Raw genomic sequence first — 26,685 nt, forward strand, 5'->3', positions numbered from 1 at the left:
CAGTACAGAGATTCTGCTGTACTGAGCTCATGATGCAGTGGGTTTCAGGAAACATATTGTATCTCAGTTTACCACATGCAAGAAGTTGTCCCTCTAAAGGGAAGTAATATCTGCTGTCTCCAGTCTTTCTGAGGCAACAAAATGATGTTGTGGAAATTAACAAAGTGTTTTTTTCTCTCTCTCTCTAGGGTGTGATCAATAACTCTGTACTAGGTTACTTCATTGGCAGAATCTACCTCTACCTTATAAAGGTTGGTGTATCCCCGGATAAGCTGCGCTTCCGACAGCACATGGAGAACGAGATGGCTCATTATGCCTGTGACTGCTGGGATGCAGAGTCCAAAACATCCTATGTAAGTTGCAGGATTAAACCTACCAGCAGGGTCTTGAGTTGCGCTTTCCCCATGCACTGATACGTTCCTAGCCTGGCACGCCACTAGTAAGATGGCCTCCCAACTCTGTTTATTAAAGTGAAGAAATTAAACAGGTAGGTTTAAGGCTGGCTCTCCTCTCTGTTCAGCTTCATGCTCGCACAGCTCCAGTGGAGTCACTCCTGATTTACGACTGCTGTAAGGGGAACGTTCACCGCCGTGCAGAAGGAACATGTGATGTAAACCCTAGTCAGAGAACATAAGTGGCATGTGGATGAATTGCACCCAAGTGAGAAGAGAATTAGGCCCCTGTGGCTTCCAGCTTGTTACCCCAATAAAATCAGTGGTGGAGGAGACAGTACTGCTGGAACTGTTTGTCCAAGGCAGCTTCCTTTCTGCTCCATCCCCAGCCCCACTTTGACTATGAGGGCTAAAAAAAGGGACTCCCTGCTGCTGGGCCAGCTAGTTCTACAGGAGCTGTTTTCCCAGCACCTCTTTTCCTACTCCACCCCCGCTCCCCCTTTGCTGCTGGAAGAATTTTGTGATGTCGGGACTTAGTGTACACTGTGCTTTCCTCTGATTGTTTGTTTGGGCTCTTAAGATCTTGGGTGTGTGTGTGTATTTATTTATTTATTTATTTATTTATTTTAAGTGACCAGGAAGGTTTGTTAAGGGTGTAGCAGATGTTTAAACCCTCCTTATTACATGTTTTTAGAGAGCTTATTGCTACTTCTAAAAATCTCGATGGCGCTCTTTATATTAGTCAGCAGTGATATTTTTGAATGGAAGCTTCTTAGGGGGTTCTCCTATTGATCACTTATGGCAACTGGAAAGAGAAGAAGCCTCACGTGTAAGAGAATCAGATCAAATCCTTTGGCTGGAATTGGGTAGGGAAAATGAGCAGTTTTCCCATTAGAGTAAAGCCCTCTTTGCACCTGACTAGTCTTTTCAGGTGGGACAGGGTCCACTAATTTTCAGACTGCTGAAACTACTTTGAGAATTCCATGGAATTGAATCACAAGACACGGTCAGAAGGCCAATGGGGTTCTGCTAGCCACTATGAACGTAGGCCCTACCATCGCAGTGAGCTTCTTATGGCAGATCCCTGTGAGAGGCTCCGTTGAAGTCAAGAGGGCCAAACAGGGTTGTTTTCTGCATACTCAAAGGAAGGCCCATGCAGAGCTCATTACAGGATGGGGACTTTAGGAACATAGTACCAGAAGGGACCTCCTCGGTCATGGAATCCAGTCCTCTGCTCTTCTAGGGTTGGATAGATGGTTCTGTTAATTAGGAGTTTGCTTTAGTTTAAGGTATGAGTAAGGATCTCTGGGTTTGGCTCTGTATAGGTAAAAATACAAGTGTTCTGGCTGAACATTAATCATCTCAACTCCTTATTGAAATAGCTGTGGGGTTGGCCATCAGTAGTGTGTCATCACAACCCACTAATGGATGTTGGTACTATGTGTAAGGTTGTACCAAACTTCTAAGCTCAAGAAGCACTGGAGCTTGCCTGAAACTGAATCATCCCTTCATAGAAGAATCCTGTAGAACTGAAGAGAGAAGGATTTCTCTGTTCCTACAGAATGTTTAAACCAACTTACAGAATTGTGTAGCAGTGGTATAATTCTACAGGATGGTTTAAAAATTCTGTAGAAAGGTTATCATTGTCTAGTATGTCTAATAGGTTTTTCTGTCATACCCTATTGGTTTCCTCCCTGTAAAATTCTGTAGGACTTTCCTGCATAGAATGTGTTGGAGCACAGGGATGTTTCCTGTACACACATCCTCGTTGGGTATGCCTACCCTGAAGAAGAGCTTTGTGTAAGCACGAAAGCATCTCTCTCACCAACAGAAGTTGGTCTATTAAAATGCATTACCTCACCCACCTTGTGTCTCGAATACTCTGGAGCCAACATGGATACAGCAACACTGCATGCAGCACATTTAGATGTACCCAAGCAAGCTTTGAGCTAGCTAGCTCAAATAACAATAGCAGTGAAGCTGCACAAGCCTACCCTGATATGTACTTGAATGGCTGGCCTGTGCTGAGGTGGTATCTGGGCTATCTTCCGAGCCTGCTTGGGTATTCACACCTCTGATTGCATCGTAGACATGCCCTTTGAGACCTTCTCTTGCCAATTGGAATTTCATGCAAGCGGGTTTTGACTGCATGTACATGTGCATACACACACACTAGCACAACAGAATGAATGGAGAAGACCAACGCACCTTGTCTCATGTATGGCCACATTGTAAACCAAACAGCTCACTGGTTTTGCTAAAAAGATTTGGAATTCATGGGCAGTGCTTCGTGCCAATTAATTTGTTTACAGACGCTTCCTTTCCACAGATATGAACATATACAAGGAAATGCTTCAGTCAGTTGTGAATCATGTTACTTAGCTCTTAAGCATGCATCTTTGACGGTTGTGCAGAGGCGAGTTGGTTACTCTTCCCCAAGCTCATGAAGTGATAAAATCCCCAATGATACCCAGTTACTTAGCCCATCTCCTGCACGCTGATGTGAATCTAAAAAACGTACGCTGTTACCCAGGTCCTCAGCTGGCATAAGTCTGTGTAGTTCCACCAGCCTCACTAGAGAACCTGGCCGTGCATGTGCACCTCTACCTCGATCTAACGCTGTCCTTGGGAGCCAAAAAATCTTACCGCGTTATAGGTGAAACCGTGCTGTTTTGAACTTGCTTTGATCCACTGGAGTCCGCAGCCCTGCCCCCCCCCCCCCCCCCGCCCGGGAGCACTGCTTTACCGCGTTGTATCCAAATTTGTGTTATATCGGGTGGCATTATATCGAGGTAGCGGTGTATATGCACCTTGTATTTTACATAACTGGTTACTTCTCGAAGCAAATGGAGGCACATTCAGATTAGGGAGGAGTTGGTGGAACTAATGCTGCTTATCATAACAGAGCTAATTAGGTAGAAAAACCAGCCCTGGGAGCTTGGTGGGCTTAGGGGCAAACAAACATGTTTGATGGTTAAGCGAACAAAAAGACAGACTCTTAAAAGCTTCCACTTTTGCTTTTCTAGGGTTGGATTGAGATTGTTGGTTGTGCTGATCGTGCCTGTTATGACCTCTCCTGCCACGCCAGAGCCACCAAAGTTCCTCTTGTAGCTGAGAAGCCTCTGAAAGAAGCCATATCCTTTGTGAATAAAACTGTTCTCCCTAAAGCTAGGTAGCATCTGAAACTGAAATGTCCCAAGGCCTGTGCAGGTCTGTTCAAAGTTAGACTTGTGAGTGAGTGTCGAGGTTAAATCAGGCGGCCTTGATGCTCGTAGCAGTGTAAAGAATATCTTTGGGGCTGACCCAGCAAAGACTTCAGCATATGAATAACTTTACTCAAGTGAGTAAAGGAAATACAGGCCAAAGTTTGTTTCCTGGCTCCTTGTTCTCGATTTGTTTATTTTCATAAACACAGTTTAAACATTACCTGAGTTACTTGCAAAAGAACTTTGGCGCATTTAAGAAGGGTGTGAACCTTTGTCCCCTACAGGGGGTTGGGAGGGACTGCTTCCCAGATTGCCCTGGTACCCGTCCGGCGTGTTTCCACTGAGGTGATGAGCGGCAACTGGCACTGGGTCAGTGGGCCTTTTCTTGAAGATATTGGATTAGATTCTGTTCTTGGGTGCACCAGTGTAAATCTGGAGTAACTACACTGAAGCAATTGGTGTCACTACAGATTACTCAGGTGAAACTGAGATCAGAAACCAGCCCAGTGTGTAAAAATAATTCTTACTCTAATAGCGACCCTATTAGCTGCATGTATATGCTGATCTAAAGTACTGATAGGGACTGTTTACTTCCTGCTCTGAGGTAAGTTACTCAAACCGGTGTCAGCACTGAATAAGAGACAATGACAAAACCCAGATTCTGTAGGTGTTGCAGTAATTGTATTTGTTACCCAGTATGAACTAATGAAAGTGTCAGGTCCCAGTGGCCTCTGAGCTCTGTTTCCTTAACTGCTCTGTACAAAACAGCCAACGTTGTTCAGTTTGAGGGAAATAAGGGAGCCATTGGCAAGGCCTACAAGAAGGATGCGAAGCTGGTGCTGGAATACCTTTCCATCTGCGACGAGTGTTACATCAGCGAGATGGAGAAGCTGCTGAATGAGAAAGGGTGAGAAGGCACTGGGTGTGGGGCTGAATACGGTTTTCTTAGCAATTACCTATGCCAGGGATACCCCAAAAGCCACTCAAGTAATCTCAGTGCATCCTGCACCAGCCTTGCCAGTAACTGAAGGCCATGATAAAATGGTTCATCTGCAGTTTTTACTGCTGGTGGCTCAGCCAAGAGACAATTCTTCACTGATGGACAGAATACAGTTACATGTAACTATTAGGGTTTTGTGTGTTTATGCTTTGGTTTTAAAAGGTATGTGCATTTACATGCAAACTAGGTGCAGCCTGCTGGCTCTTGGCAAGCTTCCCTTTGTGTCACATAGGAGCCAGTCCTGCAAAGTACCAAATCTCACCTGTGAGGGAGTGAGAGCCCTCAGCTCCCACTGAGTTCGCTGGGAGACGAGGCTGTTCAGCGACTTGTGGGTTGGGGCTCATGAGCTGGCCAGCGCCGACAAAGGCAGTCAGGTCTATTTTGAAATAGACGTTCACATGGGAATGATTCGTGCCCAGTATGGCTTGGTTCATCAATAGGCTCATAGGAATAAGAACATGAGACTGGCCAATGGTCCACCCAGCCGAGTATCCAGCCAGATGCTTCAAAGGGAAAGAACAGAACAGGGCAATTATCAGGGGATCTTTCCCCTGTCCAGTTCCAGCAGCTGGCAAACGGGCTTGTCGAACTATCGTTTGGTAAAACACTGGTGGGAGTAGCACAGGCGGCAGCGGTCAGTCTGACTTTAGGTGCCGTTGGGATTATTGCGGTGCTAGAGAACTGTGAATATGGAGGGGTTGGGCACAGCCACGTTTCAGTAGGTTTTCCAGTTGGTGAGTTCGGATTCTCTGCCTGACTTCAAAAAAAGCTTCGTTACATTTCCGAGCAGCGTTAGCTTAAAAAAAATAAATAAATAAAGCTGTTGCTCCTATGTTATTTGAAATAGCTTGTGCAGAACAAGTCCAATGGTGTAACTGATGCACTGTGCGTTCCTCCCCCCTCGTATTAGAGCCAGTTTGGGGGTTTTTAAGTGTTTTATGAGTGTCAAAATAACCAAAGTGCAAGAAAAACAGTACTTGTAATACATCCAACCCAGGCCTATGAGACTGAGAAATTACCACTGGGTGCATTGGTCCTGCAGAAGTCCAAACCAGAAGAAAGTTAACCCAATTCCTTAACTCTCCAATTGAGCAAAGCAATAGCAGCATTTTTCAGTATACGTAGCTTTTATGGCAAATGATGGCAGTAGTCCAAACTCGACTCCCTGATATATCCACATTCAGGATGTGCCTCTGTAAACATAATCTCCTCTGGGAAATAGGTCTCAATGCAGGCAGCTTGGCACGTAGCCTTTCATAAATGCACCCATTCCTGTATTACGCACACTCCTGGAAGCCATCAGTGTAGTATACCTGAGACACCACTACTGATTCACCAGCATGGGTGCTCTCAGCCGGCTGTGTGCTGAAGTGCCTGTGGCTAGACCTGTTTTGCGGGTGGTCAAGTTTAGATGATTCTATTCTGTAGGCGGCTGCCATACAAAACGAGGCAGAGTTTGTACTATAGCAGCAATTTGCCAGCTGGAAGTTTAATACAATAAACCGCTGTTTGTGAACGGGATATTTAGGGCCAGGTTGACATCGGTGGGAATTCTGCCTGACTGACGACAGCTCGGGGGTCAGGAAGGGATTTGCTCCCCCTCTCCCAATGTATTTTGGGGGGTTTCTGGGGGGGTTTGAAAATCTCCCTTCTGAACATCAGGGATGGCCACGGCTGGAGACGGGACATTGGGTGGGGGAGGCCAGGGCTCCGAGGTGGCACCATGCAGTCACTCAGGTGCTTGGCTGGCTGGTTCTTGCTCAGATGCTAAGGGTATAACTGAGCGCCATATGTGGGGTTGGGAGGGAATTTTCACAGCACAGGTCAGTTTGGCAGTGACCTGAGGAGTTCTGTTGTTGTTGTTGCCTTCCTCTGCAGCATATGGGTGCAGGTCACTTGCCAGGATTAGCTGGCTGTATCTCGCTCCTTCCCCTGCCATAGCGGGGGCCTCAGACTGGTCCCTCCTATTCTCTGCCTGTGGCACATGTCTAGTCTCCTGTGGGCTGTAATAACTTGGCATAAGTTAGGTTGTTGAGTTTAATCTGGGGGTGCTGGGTGGTGTGGTGGTGGTGGCCTGTGCCATACAGGAGGTCAGATTAGTTGATCTGGTCGTCCCTTCTGGCCTCATACTCTGACTCTGTTACCGATTTGGCCCTGTAGCAGCTGTGGGTTAACTTTTTTGTCAGCGTTAAGAGAGAGTAACACCAAAAGCTGTAGGAATCAGTCAGAAATGGATTTGGGCCCATCCGCTCGTTTGGGAAGCTTTAACAGATCAAAAATATCTTTGATTTTTCCAGTTCCCATGCAGAGGTCAGGTACTCGCCATCAGAACTAAATTGACACAAAAAGTATGTGTGTGTTACAGTACATGAAAAGTCTGTAGTGAGCAAATGAATGTCTGGTTGTCTTGTGATTAATTTTTCTTTTTATGTATTTCACCCTGGAACCCTTCCATATTGTAATTGAATTTGCTCCTGGCTATTAACCACATTGCTTTTATGTTCACCAACGATTATGAAAAATTTTATTTTACAACAATAATAAAAATGCTAGATAAAAACGTTGAGTATTTTAAAAAAAAAAAAAGAAGACACGCTACATGTTTCTTCCTTTGATCCCTGGAGTCTGAGCGGACTTTTCTGTATAGCCCTCAAACCAGTTTTTCTTTATTTAAAAAAAAAAAAAATTAAACCAGCGAAACCACCTGAGGGAAAGTGACATAACTGGTTTTGTTGACTAATACTAAAGCACTGGTATTTTCTTTACAGGGAATTCACTGTTGAAACTGAAGGGAAAACTTTTCAATTAACAAAGGACATGGTCAGTGTGAAAAGATTCCAGAAAACACTGCATGGTAAGTTTTATTTACTTTTTAATCTTTGAGATGGGAAGCTGATCACAGTACATGTTGAATGCAGGAGAGTTAAGGAAATCTGAAAGTTGTGGCCAAAATGTTGAGACTTAGGTGCATAAAATTAAACACCTAAACCAGTACATGGGTTCCTAAGTAACTGGTTCAATCCCAGAGGTGCTGAGAATCTGCTGCTTTTATTGACTTCAATGGAAGCACCTTGGTCAATCAAGCCATTTTTATTCCGATGCCTAAGTTTAGGTACCAAGCTTTGTGGCTAATGGTTTTTTTTTTTTTAAGAAATGTTCCCTCTGTCTTCAGATGAATTATTTCCTTTCAGGATAAGTTCCAGCACAGGATCAAAGTTGATCAGACAATTATTTATAGGATTCCGTCTTATAAAAGAATAATTTCTGTAATTAACAGTAGACAGACAGTCTTCTATCTATGGTACTTGTATGGCCGCCATTACCACTATAGGTGAGGCACTTACAATGTTCAATGTATTTAGCCTCATAACATCTCTGTGAGGTACGGCAGTGCTATTCTCCCCATTTTACAGATGGGGACTGAGGCCCAGAGAGTCTTAAGTGACTAGAGCTGGTTGGAAAAATTCCCCAAAAACATTTTTTTCATTGTTTGCTGATTCATCAAAATGTTTCGCGAAACTGTTCAGTTTTGACAGACTTCTGACACAACCCAGGCTTGGTCTAGTGCCTGGTCTCCCACCTGGGCTTCCAGGGCCCACGGCTCCAGGATGGCTCGCCATGAGGATGGCCTCAGAGTCAGGGACCCCAGGGCTTGTGAACTCTTGGGCCAGCTGGCTCCTCAGTCTGCTTTAGGAGTTGCGGAGCTGTGAGTGTTGCAGATCCCTGCTCCTCAGCAGCCCACCATCAGATTCCCCACCAGGCTGAATACAAGAGTTTGGTCACTTTCATTGCTGCCATTCAGTGATGCCCAGTAGTGAACACTGACAGTCATGTCAGTTTTAGTCAGAAGCTTCCATTTAGTTAGGGTGCCTGGCCTCACTGCAGCCTGCCAAGCAGGTGGCTGGGGATCCCAGGGGGCAAATGTCACTTTGGAAATACCATGTGTCTGAGAGGAAAATATTGCAGGATTTCAGTTCTGCAACGTTTTTTGAGGATTTGGCTTCGTCCCGATTTTTCCAAAATCCTGACAACTTTTGTGGAAGTGAACTTCGTTTTGCCAGCCAGCTCTATTAATGACTTGACCAAAGTCACATGGGAAGTCCGTGGTCGAGTTAGAAATTTAACCCATTTTCTAACCCAGAGATCCAAGTAAGCATCCTAACCACTGGACCATTATCCTTCCTCACCATTTTTTTAATCATTTAAGAGCCAGTCCTGCAAGATTCTAAGTGATTCTGTTAGGTGCAGAGCATCCTTAACTCTTACTCCGCCTCGGAGTCTGCTGGCATTAGCAAGGTCTCTAAGTGCCTGTCAGTCAGTGGTAGAAAGTAATTACACTCGTAGTCCATCTCCGTTTTACTGTCTCAGAGCAGTCAGTTGGAGTTTTGGTTGCTGGTCACTTAATTTGTATTAGTACAGACTCAGAGTTCAGCTTATCCAGTGCTGGAAGAGGAGGCATAGCCAGAGTGAAGGACTCTGATGTTCTGTATTCACCTTCCATAGGGCTATGGCTCTGAGAAACAAATTTAAAATGGCATAAGATGTCCTGTAAATATTATCCCGGAGGGAGAAGGTGTTGTGGCAAAGTGGCTGGCAGAGCAGAACTGGCCTGTTTCACAGAACAGTTACTTTCCCAACCAGTGAAGATGGGAACATGAGGCTAGTACATCAGAAATGGCTTTTCAGCATCTAAACAAAATAATTGTCGCTTAGTTTCTAGACCCAGCTTATGCTTCTAACAAACTGTAGCTTCTCAATTTGGCTGCCGAGGCTTTTTCTAAAATGCTGTGCCGCCTCTAGCCAGCGCAGGCATTAGCTGGGCTAGGCTGTGAAAGCTCCTATACAAACCAGGAGGACAGCGGGTGGGGGAGAATCCTTTTAAATAGTACTTTGGTGAGGGCTGTACTGTGTTTAAATGTGTTCTGTAGAGAGTGTAGTATTGCTTACATAGGACGTGTCATCTTCAAAGGGCTTTACAAATACAAACTAATCCACGTGCCACCTCTGCTGGCATTTCACATATAGGGACATTGAGGCAGATAAATGGAGAACTCAAAGGGAGTCATTGATGGAGCTCAGGTTGGAATTTAAGGGTTTCTCTCCCCCTCTCCTTTGCTTAGACTAATAGATTCATAGTATAATGCTAGCACCCATATAAGCACGTGTAGTCCAAATCTTGATCTCCAAGTAGTCCCATTGGAAGCAGAGCTATTTAAACCCGTCTCTTTATACCTTCAACTGCAGTAAATCCAGCCTTGTGTGAAGGAGTGTAGGTTCACTCAAATAACGGTGCTTTTGTAAACTGCCTTTCTGAATGCAATGTGTTTTGTGCTCTAGTGGAAGAAATAGTCCCGAATGTGATTGAGCCCTCATTCGGAATTGGAAGGATCATGTATACAGTGTTTGAACACACGTTCCGTGTCCGGGAGGGAGATGAACAACGAACGGTGAGCCTTCACGTGCCTTTGGGTTGGCTGAGAAGCAGCTGTGGGCGTTTGATTCCATGGACTCCCACCACCAGATACAGCTGTGGGATTTGAATTATACAGGGAAATACACAACAGATATAGGAAAACCCTGTCAGGTCACCTAGTTCCTCTCCCTACCAGGGCAGCTGCGAGTTGTGCCCAGGCACTTACAACGATCTGGGACAGTCTGCACTCTAAGCTCCTACTGCACTACTTTGGAGGGGAGAACTTTTCCCTGTGGGCAGAAACTTGGCAGGTCTCCCTCTAGGGGAGTGAAGTCCTTTTAAATGATTTGGCTGTGCTCTTTCACAGTCTTGGTACCGTGCAGGCAGACTCACAATCCTGGATTGTGAGACCTCCCTGCCACTGAGGTCGGAGGGAAAGAGTGCATGTTATATGTCAGACCGTGGCGGTGTCATTGATGCCCACGCTGCAATCCACGGAGCACTCTCTGATGGTCCATGGAGAGCTATCTAGCTCCTGGTGCCAGCTCCCTTTCCTTGTTTCCCGCTGCTAAATTGCTTTTAAAGAAGCTACATTCCTTTTCCAGCTGAGGTTGCTGATGTGATGGGATTACAAGTGGGCGGGGGGAGGAAGAAATTGTCCGTTATCTAGTCTTTCTGTTAAGATGTGATCCACCTGTACAAATACTTGGGACCCTGCGCTGTGTGCAGTCGGAAGGGATGGGATGAGGTGGAGTAAGATGAGAGCATGAAGGCTGGGGAAAGAATCTTCCTCTCAGTTCCCCTCCCTTTGGAACGTTTTTTTGTGTTAACTTTGTTAATAATGAACTAAATCTCAGTAGAACTGTTTACATCGATGCTCCCGATCTTAATCAAGTCTCTGTTTGAATTGGAGAGGGGGTGTCCTAGATCCTAAGCACCACCATCGAGGGAGATGCATTGGGACTAAATATTTTAGTCCCCCCCACACACACCTTCGGTTTCAGGTGTTTCGGGTGAAGCACGCCGTTACCTCTGCCGCTGTAATGATTTACAGAAGGCCAGCTCCTCAGCTGGAAGAAAGTGGCCTACCTCTCCTGATTTCACTGGAGCTCTGCTGACTTACCCCAGCTAAGAACCTGGCCCAAATTGTAGCTGCGTAATAATGACATTGGTGTGTGTTTGTTTTGACTCTGTTTGTGTAGTTCTTCAGCTTCCCTGCTGTTGTAGCACCCTTCAAATGCTCTGTCCTTCCTCTGAGCCAGAATCAGGAATTCATGCCGTTCGTCAAGGAGCTCTGTGAGTAAATGCAGCGCCGCGGATACCCACATGACCACGGATTGGAAAGATGACTTTTCTGTTTCAGGAAGATAGGAAAGATCCAAGCGTGTGGGATCTTTTCACGTTGCTTTTTTAGTTGCACACACCTGAGGTGGAGGGAACTCCAAAGCTTTCAGCAGCTTCTGTCATTTGAGACCGCCGCATTGATATGAGCCAGCCTTGCAAATCTGTCACATTCAGCTTATCAGTGTAGGCACAAAATCTGCTCCTGTGCTCTGTACCGTGTGTCCCGATGAAAAAACTATTCTTTACTTGCATGTCAAAGTGACTCACCCTGCCCATGTAATGGCTGTGGTGGGTAGTGTGTTTATTGCTTAGGGCAGGGCAGGAGCCCAGACTGCTGCGTCCTGTTCCCAGCTCGGCCACTCGCTTGCCACGTAGCCTCTGAATAAAACCCAGACCTCTTTGTGCCCGGTCCTGCCCCTCTGGGTATGTCCAAGCACTTTGCAAAGTGGTACAGGAGAGCACAGTAGCAATTGCGGTGTCAGTCAGTGGGACAGCCGCAATGTTAGGAATCAGGGCTCGCTTGCAGCTTTTTGTTTTCAGCTCTTTGAGATAACCTGTCTGGGCCCAGACACCGAGATGAACTGCTGCTTCAGTTAGTGTTTCGCTGCGACCTTTAATGTCAGGCTTGAGAGACCCGTGATCCAGTGTCATCTTTGAGAAGAGACTTGGCAATGCATCATAGAGTGCTAACCCTGCACTGTAGTGTCTGCCTGGTGCCTGGGTATGAGCCTGAACTCTTGTGTGGGCCTCGAACCCAAAACCTTCTGTCAACATAGTCACTTTTTACTTTCTAGCCCCCAAACGCACACAGCCTCCCCCCAAGTTATTACTAATGCTGTACCCGAATTGCGCTAGGTGCTTTATAGGCAGAGAATAGGGACCAGTCCTTATCCTGAGGAGCTTAAAACATAAGGGCCAGAATCTCCCACCCTTGCTTCGTGGGCAGCCCCACTGACGGCAGCCAGGTGGCGACACTGCACCGTGTGAACAGCTTCCAGTTAAGAGTTGGGCTGAGCAGCAAATAACCGGCTTCGGGAGTGGTTGTGGGTCCGCCTTGCCGGGACAGTAATGCCTGTCCCTTGGTCCTCCCCTCCCCCTTTTCTGTTTGTCGCCCTGTGGTTCTGTGTCCTTCCGATCCTCCAGCCCAGCGGGGCTGTTGCTAACCCTGGGACTCTCCGCTTCTTCCAGCTGAGGCGCTCACCAGGAACGGCATCTCCCACAAAGTGGACGATTCCTCCGGGTCCATTGGCCGGCGCTACGCCAGGACCGACGAGATTGGTGTGGCTTTCGGCATCACGATAGACTTTGACACGGTGAACAAGGTGCCTCACACAGCCACTCTAAGGGACCGTGACTCCATGCGTCAGATACGAGCCGAGGTAAAATGCCTGCATGTGTGTGAGGGAAGGAGTTAAATGTATTTAACTAGAGCAGGGACTGGGCCTGCTGCCTCTGAACCTGTGGGTGTATTGGCCTTGCTGTGACCCGTGCAGGACTCACGTGCGAGCCGTGTGTTCTGAAGGTGAGGGGGTGTTACCCACCAGCCTGCCAGTGAAACGAACAGAGGAGTTGCTTTCGATAGCCAGAGGGAGAGGTTACCCCGAAAGGAGCCTTGACCCGTTTAGGCCCTGGTTAGAAGGCCGACTTGCTCACTGTGAGCATGGGCCATTGTGGGTGTAGTTGCTGACTTGTGTATGTAGCACTGAGCTGTCCTCCAGACAGTCCTGTGGTGACCTGTCACTGGGGGGGAGTAGGCCTCCGTGAGGCCTCAGCATGGTGTCTCCGCAGGCCGTTTTGCAGGCTGTTCAGTGAGCTGACACAGACAAGTGACCATCCTGGACCCTCTCCTTCTCGTGAACTAACCCCTGTGGCCTCTTGAGGTGCTTTAAAAGCCCTGTTTTCACTTGCTCAGATAGACCTTTTCAAGTGACAGCTGATCCCACTGCCAGGGTTACTGGGCTGGTCCCTCTCTAGTCTCTGAGTGTAGACTCTGAGCTCTTGGGTGTCTCTCAGGGAGGAATCTCACAGTCCTTGCACTCAGACCAGGACCTGAGTACGCCACCTTGTGTACATCAGCCACTTACCGCCCTGCAGGTCCAGCTGGGCTTCAGGTACCTGCATTTAGTGATACTGACCAACAGCATTTTTGAAATGCAGGATTTTTATTCAGCAGTTGGAAGAAAGCATTAGAGAGAAAAGATTTTCAAACAGCCAACACACATAGCTAGTCTGATCTGAACCTTCACTGCAAACTAAGTTTGGGGGGATTTACCAGCAGACCTATACCAGTATAACTATAGCAGTGAACCTACACCAGTATAGTTCTGCTGGTAAATTTCCCTGTGTAGACAAGCCCTTGATTACATAGGACGACTTCTCAAAGTACAGGAGCAGAACAGAACCAATGTACATTCTCCCAGCAAGCCCAGATTTTCCTGTGTCTCTGTGGGAGTCTGTCTGGGTCTCGCGGGGTTGGCCTACACTGCAGAGGCTACAGCAGCGCGGCCGTGCGACTGTAGCACCATGGTGTAAACACTTGCTGCAGCGACAGAAGGAGGTTTTCCATCACTGTAGTGAATCCAGCCCCTTGAGAGGCAGTAGCTAGGCTGACAGAAGAATTCTTCCATCAACATAACTTGTCTATTCCGGGACCTAGCTTGGCTTACCTACATCTCTCTAGGTCGATCGAGGGTTTAGGTGTAGACCAGGCCTGGGGGTCCGTCTGTCTGACCCACCACCTGTTCAAAGTGGTTTGGATGCTGCCCAGGAGTGGGCGAGAGCCATTCAAGCTATTTGCTCTTAATAACCCTTAGTGCAAGCTGTTAGGTGGCTATTAGAAAGGGTCTCCTCCCCCTTTCCTGAGGTGGGTTGGCTTGGCTCAGCTCCCCAGACTGAAATATTCACACACACACCACGATATGGCACAGACACACCTGAGACAGCTGCAGCCAGTACTGCTAATCATTCAAGAGCACCCAGGCCAACGTCACCGTGACATCCTTGGGATTCTCCATAATGAAGGGAGCCACAATGGTGGCCACAGCTGATGTGGGGGACCTGCAGTGGAGGAGTCTCCTGTTGCTCACAGGCCTAAAGGGGACGGCCCTGCATGCACTGTGAGGAGCAATTGCTTGATGGGCCCCTCAGACAGGCAGCACAGTAGCTGTCCTAGGCCTGATCCAAAGTCCATTGAAGACACTGGAATGACCCCCATTGATGTCAGTGGGCGCTGGCCCCAGTGTGACTAGTATGTCTGACTTTTCCCAGTGACCCGTCAGTCAATTCATACATGGTCTCTGTGACTCTCAAACTCTGCCCCTATGAGCACACAGTCATGATAGCAGAGAGAAAACTCAGCAGGTCCCGAGGCAGCCACTGTTTGTACTCATGTTACATTGCCCCAGGGCCTGTCGAAATCCCCTGCTTGCACGTTCATTCTTCTCTGCCTGTCCCAAAGTGGTGTTGTGTGACAGGGCTCCGCCCAAGTGATGGCTGCATTTCACTAGTGAATCTCCATGCTATGAGTAGCTGATCAGTATTCGCTATGTTGAAAAGTGATCTAGAATTAAAATGCCCTGTTGCTTGGAGGCACGACCACTTGATGTCCCAGAGTTTGAGGAAGAGTTTATGGCTGTAAAAATATTACATGAAAATGTTGGACAGATCTGCTCTCATCAGATGGTAACAGTTGATCATGTGGCAGTATTTGTAATACAGTGCTAAACATTATCCATGTACACCAGTGGTTCTGGTGATCCCTTTCACATAGCAAGTCTCCGAGTGTGACCCCCCCCCTTATAAATTAAAAACACTTTTAAATCTATTTAACACTATTATAAATGCTGGAGGCAAAGTGGGGTTTAGCGTGGAGGCTGACAGCTCCCAACCCCCCTGCCACATAATAACCTCACGACCCCCTGAGGGGTCGTGACCCCCAGTCTGAGAACCTCTGATGTACATGTAGGATGAAAGAAATCAACTTGGTGGTGGTGTGGTCTCATGTCTTGCCTCTTTGTGTGCATTCTCCTCCTAGGTCTCTGAACTTCCTACCATAATCCGTGACCTGGCAAATGGCTGCCTAACTTGGGCTGACGTGGAGATCAAGTATCCACTCTTTGAGGGACAAGAGACTGGCAAAAAGGAGACAATAGAGGAAGACAATTACCTGAAATAAGCCCCAGATGTCCACTTTTTACTGTTCATGTTAATATGAAATAAACTATCATGTGTATTATTCAAAGCTGCATTGTTTGTGCACCCAGGGACTATGTTTTTTCCTCAATTGCTGCCTGATTTTAACTTTAAACTGAAATAATGGCAATTAAAGGTGTTATGAATAAAAAAGCCATTGCATTTGCTTGCTTTTCCGTGTTCGTGGAGCCTTGTACTTTGCGAGCTTTGACTTTATCACCCACTTGTTTTGTTAGTTCTTGTGGGTCCAAATGGGAATTGTGAGTGTATAAAACGGGTCGGCAACCTATGGCACGCGTGCCAAAGACGGCACGCGAGCCGATTTTTAATGGCACGCTGCTCCCTGCCAGGACTCCAGTGTGCCATTAAAAATCCTGCCGGTGTGGCAAGCCGCAGGGTCCACGCTCCAGGGCCAGAGCATCCGGCCGAGCGCAGCAAGCCGCCAGCCCCTCCCCCGCCTCCCCCCCCCTTCCCTGGAGCCCTGCCGCTGTGCGCACAGCGCTCTGGGGGCCGGGGCTGCGCGCTCCAGCGGTGTAATGTATCTGGCTCTGCTTGGAGCCTCAAGGTAAGAGGTCCGGGGCTGGGCGGGGAGCAGTCAGGACAGGGAGCATGGTGGGTTGGATAGGGGGTGGGATCCCGATGGGAGGGGCTAGGGGTGGGGGTCTCTCTGGAGGGGGAAGTCAGTGAGCGGGGGGGGTGGATGGGGCATGGGAGTCTTGAGGTCTGTTGGAGGTGTGGGGTGGATAGGGGTCAGGGCAGTCAGGGCACAGGGAGCAAGGAGGGTCCTGGGGGGGCAGTTAGGGTGGGGGGGGTCTCTGAAGGGGGTGGTCAGGGGACAAGGAGCTGTGGGGGTTGGATGAGTCAGGAATTCGGGGGGGGCTGTCAGGAGGCAGGGGTGTGGAGAGGGGTTGGGGCAGGCAGGGAGCGGGGGGGTTGTATGGGTCTGGAGTTCTGGGGGTCCTGTCGGGGGCAGGGAGCAGTTGGATAGGCATGGGAGTCCCGGGGGGGTCTGTCTGGGGGGTGGGGGTGTGGATAAGAGTCAGGGGACGGGTAGGGTCCTTGGGGGGGCAGTCAAGGGACAAGGAGCAGGGAGGCTTGGATAGGGTCCTGGGGGGCAGTTAGGGGCAGGGGTCCCAGGAGGGGGTAGTCAGGGGACAAGGAGCAGGGAGGGTTGGGGGTTCTGAGGGGGGCAGTCACCCAGCCCTCTGCCCTGAGCCCTGCACCCCCCCACACACACCCCAGGCCCCTGCCCTGAGCCCTGTACCTCCCTCATACACACCCAGCCCTCTGCTTGACTCCTTCACCGCCCCCCCACAACCCCAGCCCTGACTCTGGCACCCCCACACATACCCAGCCCCCCGCCCTGACACCTGCACCCCCTCACATGCCCTCTGCTGACTCTTGCAGCCCCCCACATCTCCACCCTGAGCACCAGATGGGAGCTCCTGCACTCCCCCATTCCCACCTGCACCCCTCACACCAATGGGAGCTGCCCAGGTAAGTGCCCCCACATCCAAACGTCCTGCCCCAACCCTGAGCCCCCTCCCTCATTCTAGCTCCCGGCCAGACCCTTCACCCCCAGCCCTGTGCTCAGTGCACTCCCACCTTCAGCTCAGTGCAGAGAGAGGAAGAGAATGGGCCAGAACCAGGGAGAAGGTAGGTACCCACTGTATGTGGGCAGGGCCGGGACCCCAGACCGGCAGCGGGCTGAGCGGATCCAGCAGCCGGGATCCCGGCTGGCAGGAGCCGGCGGATGGAACCCCTGAGCGGCAGTGGGCTGAGCCACTCAGCCCACAGCTGGTCTGGGGTCCCGGCTGCTGGCCCCACACAGCCCGCTGCCGGTCTGGGGTTCTGGCTGCCAGACCCTTCCCAGCTGGGGTCCCGGCCGCAGGCCCCACTGCTGGCCTAGGTGAACAGAACCCCAGACCAGCAGTGGGCTGAGTGGGCCAGCAGCGTAAGATCAACATTTTAATTTAATTTTAAATGAAGCTTCTTAAACATTTTGAAAACCTTGTTTATTTTACAATACAACACTAGTTTAGTTATATAATATATAGACTTATAGAGAGAGACCTTCTAAAAAACGTTAAAATGTATTACCGGCACGCGAAACCTTAAACTAGAGTGACTAAATGAAGACTCCTGGTATAAAAGAATGCTGTGCCAGAAGGAACTCCTTCACCCTTTCTGGAGAGAGAAATACAACAATCTATTGGTTTGTTGGCAGGAGTGGGTATTTCTGAAACTTCATGGAGGGACGAGTAGCCTCAAGCCACAAAGCCTAACCTCTAGCAGTGCTTTGCACTCTCCCGCTGGAGAGTTTGACGTGCTTTGTGTCTCAGGTTAAGTGTCATTACTCCCGCTAGCCTTGCACAGCCGACACCGCTAAGCAAGAGAGTTGGATTGGTCCTTGTACAAGAGAGAGCTTGATTTTCCCCGATTGACGTGAATGGCAATACTACTGTTGACTTCAGTGGCACAGGGTTGGGTGCTCACAGTGTGGTTTACAAATGTCAGGTGCAGCTGTCCAGCCCTGTTGACAGTAATACGGCTGCACAGATGTCACAGAAGCCTGCAGAACCATTACCTTTGCGGACGAAGCACAAAAGGGAAATCCACTTGGCTGACGGAGAACAAGCAGAGTGCAGCCCTGGCAGTTAGTAAATATCTTTTCACGTGTAAACCGAGCCAGGCCAGAAACTTCCCATCCCTCAAATACTTTTGAGAGAGTGAAGTTTTGTCATCCTCAAGTAGGGCCAAAAAATGAACCTTAAATGTTCGCAAACTGAAACAGAACTTTTTGTTTTGGGTCAATCAAAACATCAGTTTGATTTCACCCTTTTTTTTTTCTTCCACTGGTATTTTCAGTCTAGTTAGGTTACATTTTGAAACAAGAAGTCATTAGACCAGAAGTTTTCATTTAAAAAAATGTCAAAACACACACTTTGACAATGGAAATTTTTCAACGTTTTTTGTTTTGGAAATTTGTCAAAACAGACCCTGTTACTGAACAAACTCCGGTTTGACAAATCCATATCTGACGAAAGGATTTGTGGGAAAAGTTCCCAAACAGCTCTGTAAAGCACACGTGACATGGCAACTGTCACAGGGCAGTGAGCATAGAACCGCACAATGCCATTGTAACTATGTGCAGCTCTGCTCTGCAAACCCTCCCAGATAACCTTTAACTCTTTAATGCCAACACCCTGAGGCAGGTCAGCACTTCAAGCTACAGTTGCTCAGCCAATGGGTCACAAACTGGCTTCAGATGGTTGCAACTACCCTGCCCTTCTCATACTGCTAAACACGTGAGAGGCCTTACTAGGAAAGAGGCAGAGAACCACAGCTCTAAATCACCCATTATCCATCTACAACAGGTTCACTTCAGCAGAGACTGGCATTAGAATTCCACCCTTCTGATGATACTGGCTGAGCGGAGACTCCCCTTATTTACAGCAATATACAGTGCAAAGATGCACTCCACCAATTTCTAAGTAGACGCAGCCTATTGAAGGCAATTCACCCCATTCACAAAGATTGGGTGCCATTGACTGCACAAATAGCGCAAGCTGCAGCTAGTATTATGCACTGAGACTGTGACAGTGAGTCATTACCCTGGAAAGAGCAAAGGTTAGTGCAGTGACAAACTGTGGTGTGTGAGACGGGAACTTACTTTACCAATCCGCTGACTTTCCAAATCCAAGTTGTCCCCAGCGGGAGGGTGGAATTTTCTTTAAGCCCAAAGAAAGTCTTTGATCTGAAACTAACACATCTTACAAAGGATGGGAGATGGGCATCCCAGGGGGAGCAGAGTTAAGGATGGTTGGGGGAACAAAGCAGGGTCTCCATAGGAGGGCACCTGATGGTAGGGAGCTGGAATTCTGCAGAGCCTGAGACCTTCACAGACTTCCCGGCTGTTTTCCCAAGCTTGCTCCTCTGAGCTCTATACCTTGAGTCCTCCCACCTGTGGACCTTTTACTGATCTCTGTACATCAATAGGAACCATGGTTCCTGGTGTGGACTTTGTAAGGACTTCAGAAATAGTCTGCAGGAAGCACTCGTCCAGCCATGGTAGCTGTGGAGAAGATGATGGCGGCAGATTATAGGGGCTGTTAGTGCCAGGAAGTCTGAGCCGTGGAAAAGGGGCTAATCAATAATCTTCAGGCTTTTGCTGTTGCACCTTAAAAGTCTGCAGAGACCTGACACCCATCTTGCAATTCCAGATTCCCCATAAATAACTTTCCAGCTGTGTCTAACTCTGCTCCCCCATCTCACAGTAGCTCTTGGGCACCTGAGCTTGCCCAGAGCTTTTAAACAAAATCTCATTTGAACTTTCTAGGAAAAGCCACATTTCAGCTAACAAAACCACCCCCTGCTACACCCTGGAAGAATTTTCAAATCAAGATGAATATTATTTTTTCTTCTTTTGGCCTGACTTCCCACATCTCACAAACAGCTCAGATTTAGGCAAGACGTTGTTCACGTGATCACCCCCTGTAAAACCGGGAGTAGAAGAGAACTTTATCGAACATAGAGGAGGAGCGGCCAAAGCTGGGTCTGTCAACATGATGAAAGCAACAGTTCAAATAACCAGACCTCTCATGCAGCTGAGTTAAATTTCCTAAGGTGCCCACACAGCAGAGAATTGATTATAGTATCAAAACCATTAGGGTGGGATTTAGGGGGAAAAAGCCTCTAGGACATAGCCGCACAAGTCCCACTGCCTTTAAATAGGACTTGTGATCCTAAGTGAAATGCCTGAACATTAACGATCCAGGGACTACCATGTCATCTGAGGGGAGGGCACCAGGAATGAACGTGTCCCTGCTGTGTGTGCCTTTCATGAAGCGTGGGGGAAGGAGAAAAGCCTCCAGGAGCATGTGTCTGAATCCCTTTGCTGCAATTCTTGGGGGACACGGGGAAACGGCACAGACAGTAGGGCAGCCTGAGGGTGTTTAACAGGGCACAGCAGGTTAGGACAAGACTCCAAGGTCTGGATTATTTCATGACTCCAATGGATTAGGCCAACATGGTCCGAAGTGACAGGTGACTCTGGATGGCTTCTTGTTTTGGGTGCCCAGCTCGATGCACCTAAAAGGAGCCTGGTTTCTGCAGCACAAGTGCTCAGCACTTTCTGAGAATCAGACCCCTTAAAAATGTCTCAAATCAGGCACTCAATATCACAAGTCACTTTGGAAGATTTTGGCCAGCGGCCTCAGGGCCCCTTGAACACCATGCCAGGGCCTCAGTTTACTGCTGATGGGGAAAGAAGAGCGCCAGCTACTGAAACACTCACCTCTTCTGCTTCGTAGGGCAGCAGTCGCAGGGCTATGCTTGAAGCTCCAGCCGCTCTGTCAGCCAGTGGCAGAGTTGTGAGACTGGGTGCAGGCCCCAATGCAAAAAGCAAAGAAACCTGGAATTGCTGCTCTTTATTCCAACTGTTGTATTGATGGGTTTTCATTATGCTGTTCAGTGGACCATGGCAGGGAGAGCAACTTCCTATTGGCTCAGGAGAAATACTCCAGCCCCATTCCCACCAACACCTGAAGTCATGGAACATGCAGGCAAAATTGCTCAGGATCTTTAGTGAAACACATAACATGAATTCATTGGGGTTTCTCCCCCCGCACCCGCATTAGGAGGTTAGGCAGATTTGTAGCGAGACACAGGGTAGCAGACATAGAATGAAGCTGAAAACTGCAGAAACACTCCAACCACCCAAAAAAATCACATCTGATTTCCCCTCTCCCCGATCAGATGCTGCTTCTGATGCTCAAGTGAGTGAATCTGACAGCAGTTAATTATCGTTAAGGTACCGGAGTGGCTTTACAAGAAACATAAAATCCTGTTGGCATTTCAGGTGGCAAATTGTGGCCAGCTGATGTGAATCAGAGCCACTTCTATTGAAGTCAATGGGATTCCTAGCAGAAAGGTGCTTTGGGGGATACCGCTGTCAATTGAACCAACGGAGGGAGCGGTGCAAGGATCTGCTCCCCATGCATTCAAACCAGAAGGCAAGGTGCATGCTCACACGAAATGCTTTGAAATGAGCATACCACATCTTACTGACTGAATTCAATACAGCTGTACTGTAAAATATATATATCAACCACCCTGATGGTTTTAGCCAGCTGCAGTGCAGTGCAGCATACGGTTGGGTTGTGCAATACATTGTTCAGTGGCTTTCCAGTTGAGGGTAAACAATCAAATACAATGAAATGCCGTACAAGAAGTGCCGGTGCTAGGCCAGTCCTAGCCTTGAGGCACTGTTCTTCAGCATGCCCTAAGGACCATGCCTGCTAGGGGATCCCATTTTTGCAGGCCTTTTGGTGATCATTCAAAACAGGGTTGGTTGGTTGGTTGGTTTGTTTAAATCAGATCATTCAGAACCTGTGCGGCTGATTGGCTACACGAGGTGCATGGCTTGTTCTCACCACCTGATGGAGCTGTTGCTCTATAACTCACTCTGAAAATGCTGTCGGTCATTTGGGAATACAGTCAGCACCAAGCTGCCAAGGATCTTGTCCCCTAGTAATAGAGATTGGGAAGTCCTGCTAAATCTTGCAATATTTGGTGCTTTTTAAAAAGCCCCAGCTCCTGGAGTCAGGTGATTACAGGAGACTCTCAGCTTTCAATTAAATTAAAAAATAAGTTTCTAGCCCTCATTCATTTAGAAAAATGCTTGAAAACGTGAACAGCAACTGCTTAAAAACCCATAGGTAAATAAAACGAACCCAACATGATTGTAACTTTATATCTCATGATTTTCAAGTCAGTCTCATGTTTTGGCTCTTGGTTTTCAGATGGCTGGGGCTAGCAGTACTGGCATTGTTTATAATATGTATTGTAGCATCTAGAGGCCCCAGTCAAGATCAGCGCCCCATTGTGCTAGGTGCTGTACAGACTCCTGGTGAGAGGCAGTCCCCACCCCACAGAGCGACGGTCTAATGTATCTGCTCAGCGGAGTTATGCCCGGGATCAATTTGGCCCAACATTACTAAGCACGGGTGTCCCACCAGGCTTTCCTGCCCTGCTTTCTTTTCCTGATGTAGGACCCAGGAAAAATCCTTAAGGATCACAGACTACAACACGGCAGTACTTGCTGCTTCCCCTCTTTTCCATGGCTCTGGGCCGCTTTCTGCATTGCTGAAACGCGAATTGAACCTGGGAGGCGTTGTCACGGATCCCTTGCTGAATGGACAGATGAAGTGCTGAGCTGTTCCATTTGATAGAATCTCCTTTGCCAAGGCTGCGTCCTCGTAAATGTCAGCCTGGAGGAAAGCAGAGAAATCTGACGGCGCCACGTGGGCTTTTTGAGAGACAATCCTGTCCGTGCTAGCAAGGGTGGGAGCCCTATGCCTTACCTCCACTGGGGATCTGTCTGAATTACAGCCACCGGTTAGCAGCTACTGACACAGCTGCACCAGCACAACCTGCTAGCGTAAAGAGGCAAAGCTGTGACTTGCACTTCCCCTGCTTGACACTGAGCTGCCTAGGTGCAGAATGCAATTTATCCTGCCTGCCCTGGCAACTAGCCTCCGCTGGCCGAAATTGGAGCTAATCCCTGGTGGAGCCTAGGCCCTAGTGTAGCCAAGACTCCTGCAGCCACTGCTGTTTTGAACAGCATGTTGGGTACACGTGCTCTGAGCAGTGTGACAGAGCCTAGTCCCTTGCCCGAACAGGCACCGCTGTTCAACGAGGAACGCTTTTAAAAGAAACGCAAAGGAGGGTGCCTGGAAATTCTGTTTCCGTGCGAGACCAGAAGCCGGCTCCCCTGCAATGGCTGTTGCTGGGTTCTGTGGCTTGGCAGCTAAATAATGACTAACAAAGGCTTCTGACTACTTTTCTTTGTATTTAATTAAACCTGTGCACCAGTAAATGGGGAAGAGGGCGTGGGCGTGAGTCAGAGTGCGCCTGTTAGCGAATAGAAGTTTGCTTTGTGGAGCCACTCAAATAATCCCCCCTGGTTATTTAGTTTTGTTTTCAGGGAATAATTTGCACGAAGCCACGTGAGTGCTGACAAGATGCAGGCAGCTGCGTTTGGCCAGAGAGTCTGGGGGATGCCCTGGGTTGAATTAGCTCAACTTTAGTAGCATCCCTCCTAGCCGAAAACAATTGCAATTGCTTTCTCGCGGTGCTTTGTATGTGGTCCAAACAAGGCAGGTAAACAGCGCCTTCTGCTCAGTTATTAGCGGGGTGCTTAGTGTCATGGCTGTGCTGCCTTAGTCAGCTTCGCCACGTTGCTGTATCTTTGCCACTGGAGTCCTAGACCAACGATTGCCCAAGAAATGCCTGCAGAGATGCACCATGTCTCCGTTCCGGGTAACAGCCCCCGTATCTCCCCTCAGGGCTCCAGCAAATGCCATCCACTCACCGGTTTCCGGCTCCCCTGGCTGTCACCTCTCTTGGGCGGAGACATGTCTCTCTCTCTCTCTCCAGTCTGACCATGAACCTGGTTCCCGGCGTTGTTCCCAGGAAACAGTCTGCCTAGCAACAGTGTAACTGGTCACAATTAAGCTACCACGCGGCTCTTTCTAAGCAAGCACATTTGTTTCGAGAAAACCTACTAAAAAAGCTGCATACATGCTAATATCTTACCAGAGATCACCCCAACTCCGACAGGGGCTCTGGCCTGGTCACACCCCAGGACGGGGTCTCTTCTATGGCCACAAGACAGCCTCAGCTCACGTGCACGGAACATTTTAACCCCTCCTTTATACACTTCAGGGGTCTTTGACCTGGAGTTCCCAGACCAGGGGATCGGTAAACGATGGGTTTTTCTCCCCAGGACTGAGCTACAAAAGGCCCCCCAAGTATCGCCTCGGAAACCCACATTGCACGTGTCATCCCAAACAGTTCTTCGGAGATCCTAACATCACCCCACGGTTTACGTTCGTCTGTCTCCCAGACCAGTTACATAGGACTGTACAGTGCTCCAAGAACACATACACAGTTGCATTTGAATACTGTGGACCCCGGAGGTATTAACCTGATTCAATGAGGTTTACCCAGGATATTGCAGGAAATCACTCTCAGTCACAGAATATGCTGCTGCTCGCCCATTTATTCAGAGCATCTGGGTCTGCGTTTGCCAAAGCCTTTAGTGGTGCGCTGGCAGTTCCTAAGTACAAAATTATCTCTTCCTCTCTAGCCATTCTGTGCGGGTGAAAACAACCAGCACTTCACATCAGTTCTATTATAACATACTAATCTGGCATTTAAGGGCTGAGCCAAAATCCATTGAAGGCAATGGGCAGCTGTCCTTTAACTTTGGGATGGGCTTTGGATCGGGCCATAGTAGGATGACCAGATGAGAGACATGAAATATCAGGACATTGGAGGCGGGGGTCCGCCGGCAGTGGATCAAAAAAAAAAAAAGAGCCTCCGGAGCATAGGAAAAATTGGTGGGGGCTGAGCACCCACCGGCAGCTCCCTCCCCTGCCCCCCACCACACCAGCTCACCTCCGCCTTCCCCGAGCGGGCTGCCGCATCCTGCTTCTCCCCCCTCCTCCCAGCACTTGCACCACCATACAGCTGATTTGCGCACGCCTGGGAGGGAGGGGGGAGGAGGAGGAATGCGGCGCGCTTGGGGAAGAGGCGGGGCCAGGGCAGGGATTTGGGGAGGGATCCAATGGGGCAGGGAGGGGCGGAGTCAGGGCTGTGCCGGGGCTGAGTTGGGGGCACGAGCCCCCTCCGCCTGTGCGCTGGAGTGCAAAATATCGGGACAAACAAGTAAATATTGGGACAGTCCCGATAAAATCAGGATGTCTGGTCAACTGTGGCCATAGGAGAGCCTGCACTGGACTAAACAAGAACAGGCTATTCCTCTCTTGATAGGTGGAGACTTATACTGTGCATTTCCCTTTGCTTTGCCACTGATGGACGTCTCTTTAGCTCACCTTTCCGCTCTTCCCATAGAGTCGTTCATAGGTTCTAAGGCCAGAACGGATCATTCTGATCATCTAGTCGGACCTCCTGTGGGACACGGGCCAGAGACCCGTCCTGAATTCATTCCTCTTTGAAAAACCTTGAGTCTTGATTTAAAAATTGCCAGCAACGGAGACAACAAAGAGTCTATACAGATTAACACGGCTTATGCCCAAATAAATCTGTTAGTCTTTAAGGTGCCACCGGACTCCTTGTAGTTTTTGTGGATACAAACTAACACAGCAATGGAGAATCCACCACAACCTTGGTAAATTGTGCCAATGGCGGTTAATGACCCTCACTATTATACATTGGCAGTTTGAGTTTGTCTTCAGCTTCTAGCTGCTTCCCCCACAAGAACTTTTCAACCATTTCTGTGCTTCCCTGAGCTCATGGAGCCACCTCTCCAAATCAATGCACACAGCCGCTACCCTCTCCTCCTCCCAATGCCTTCTCAAGAGCCACTTCTGCCTCCCTGTCCATTTAAACCCTGCTTCTGAGAATGGCTAGTGCAGGTGGCGTCTCCTGACTGTCCCGTGTTCATTATCTTAGTGAAAGGGACAAAACTTGGAAGCTTCCAAATTGTTCCCTTGGCTAAGAATCTACATAAAACAAGGCTGTGGTGGGGCCAATATTTTGGTTTAAACCCAAAGAAGTGCATCCACATACCCTTTTACACTGGTTTAACTAAATCAGCTTGAAACCCCACTTGCAGGAAGGATGGTCCAGTGGGGAGGGAGTGAACCTGGCGCGGCGGAGAGCTGGGTACAATTTTCTGCTCCGCCACAGACTTCCTTGGGCAAGTCACTTTGGCCCAGATCCTCAATGGGACTTAGGCACCTAATTCATCGGGAGCTTGGCTCCTCAATACCTTTGAGGATCTGGGCCGCAGGGTGTGTCCTCACCAAAAAGAAGAAGAAAAAAGCAGCAACCCTGTCAGAAACCGAGCTAGAGCAGGGTCAGAACAAGGCAAGCACAGGGCTGGGAGCTGGACCGGAGCGAGCTAGGGTCTGTGGCATCTGTCACCGCTAGCAGGCAGGGTTCAGTGCCAGGCCATGAAGTGATACCAAGGAGACTGAGTTGCTGTGTCTGCTACAAGGCTTATATACCTGCCTGAGCATCACCAGCCCAGCCCCCGGCTTGCGGATTGGCTGAGCCTGGCACAGGAGTGACTCATCCCCACTTCTGGCTAATCAGGCCCTAGCTCAGGGA

General features: G+C 48.7%; 1 protein-coding gene across 2 annotated transcripts in view; it reads left to right on the plus strand.

Annotated features, from left to right (window-relative positions):
- The window catches only part of GARS1 (glycyl-tRNA synthetase 1), a 38,415-nt gene extending 22,716 nt beyond the window's left edge, over nucleotides 1-15,699 (plus strand). For both annotated transcript variants that reach the window (XM_045006728.1, XM_045006729.1), the window contains 8 exons: nucleotides 189-353; nucleotides 3,419-3,526; nucleotides 4,360-4,505; nucleotides 7,367-7,452; nucleotides 9,936-10,045; nucleotides 11,214-11,307; nucleotides 12,544-12,734; nucleotides 15,389-15,699. In XM_045006728.1, the coding sequence (XP_044862663.1) occupies nucleotides 189-353; nucleotides 3,419-3,526; nucleotides 4,360-4,505; nucleotides 7,367-7,452; nucleotides 9,936-10,045; nucleotides 11,214-11,307; nucleotides 12,544-12,734; nucleotides 15,389-15,529 (1,041 nt within the window). In that variant the 3' untranslated portion in view covers nucleotides 15,530-15,699. The remainder of the gene's footprint in view (nucleotides 1-188; nucleotides 354-3,418; nucleotides 3,527-4,359; nucleotides 4,506-7,366; nucleotides 7,453-9,935; nucleotides 10,046-11,213; nucleotides 11,308-12,543; nucleotides 12,735-15,388) is intronic.
- The last annotated feature ends 10,986 nt before the right edge of the window (nucleotides 15,700-26,685 follow it).

The sequence above is a fragment of the Mauremys mutica genome, chromosome 2, assembly GCF_020497125.1.
Source record: "Mauremys mutica isolate MM-2020 ecotype Southern chromosome 2, ASM2049712v1, whole genome shotgun sequence".
In the NCBI taxonomy this organism is placed as follows: domain Eukaryota; kingdom Metazoa; phylum Chordata; order Testudines; family Geoemydidae; genus Mauremys; species Mauremys mutica.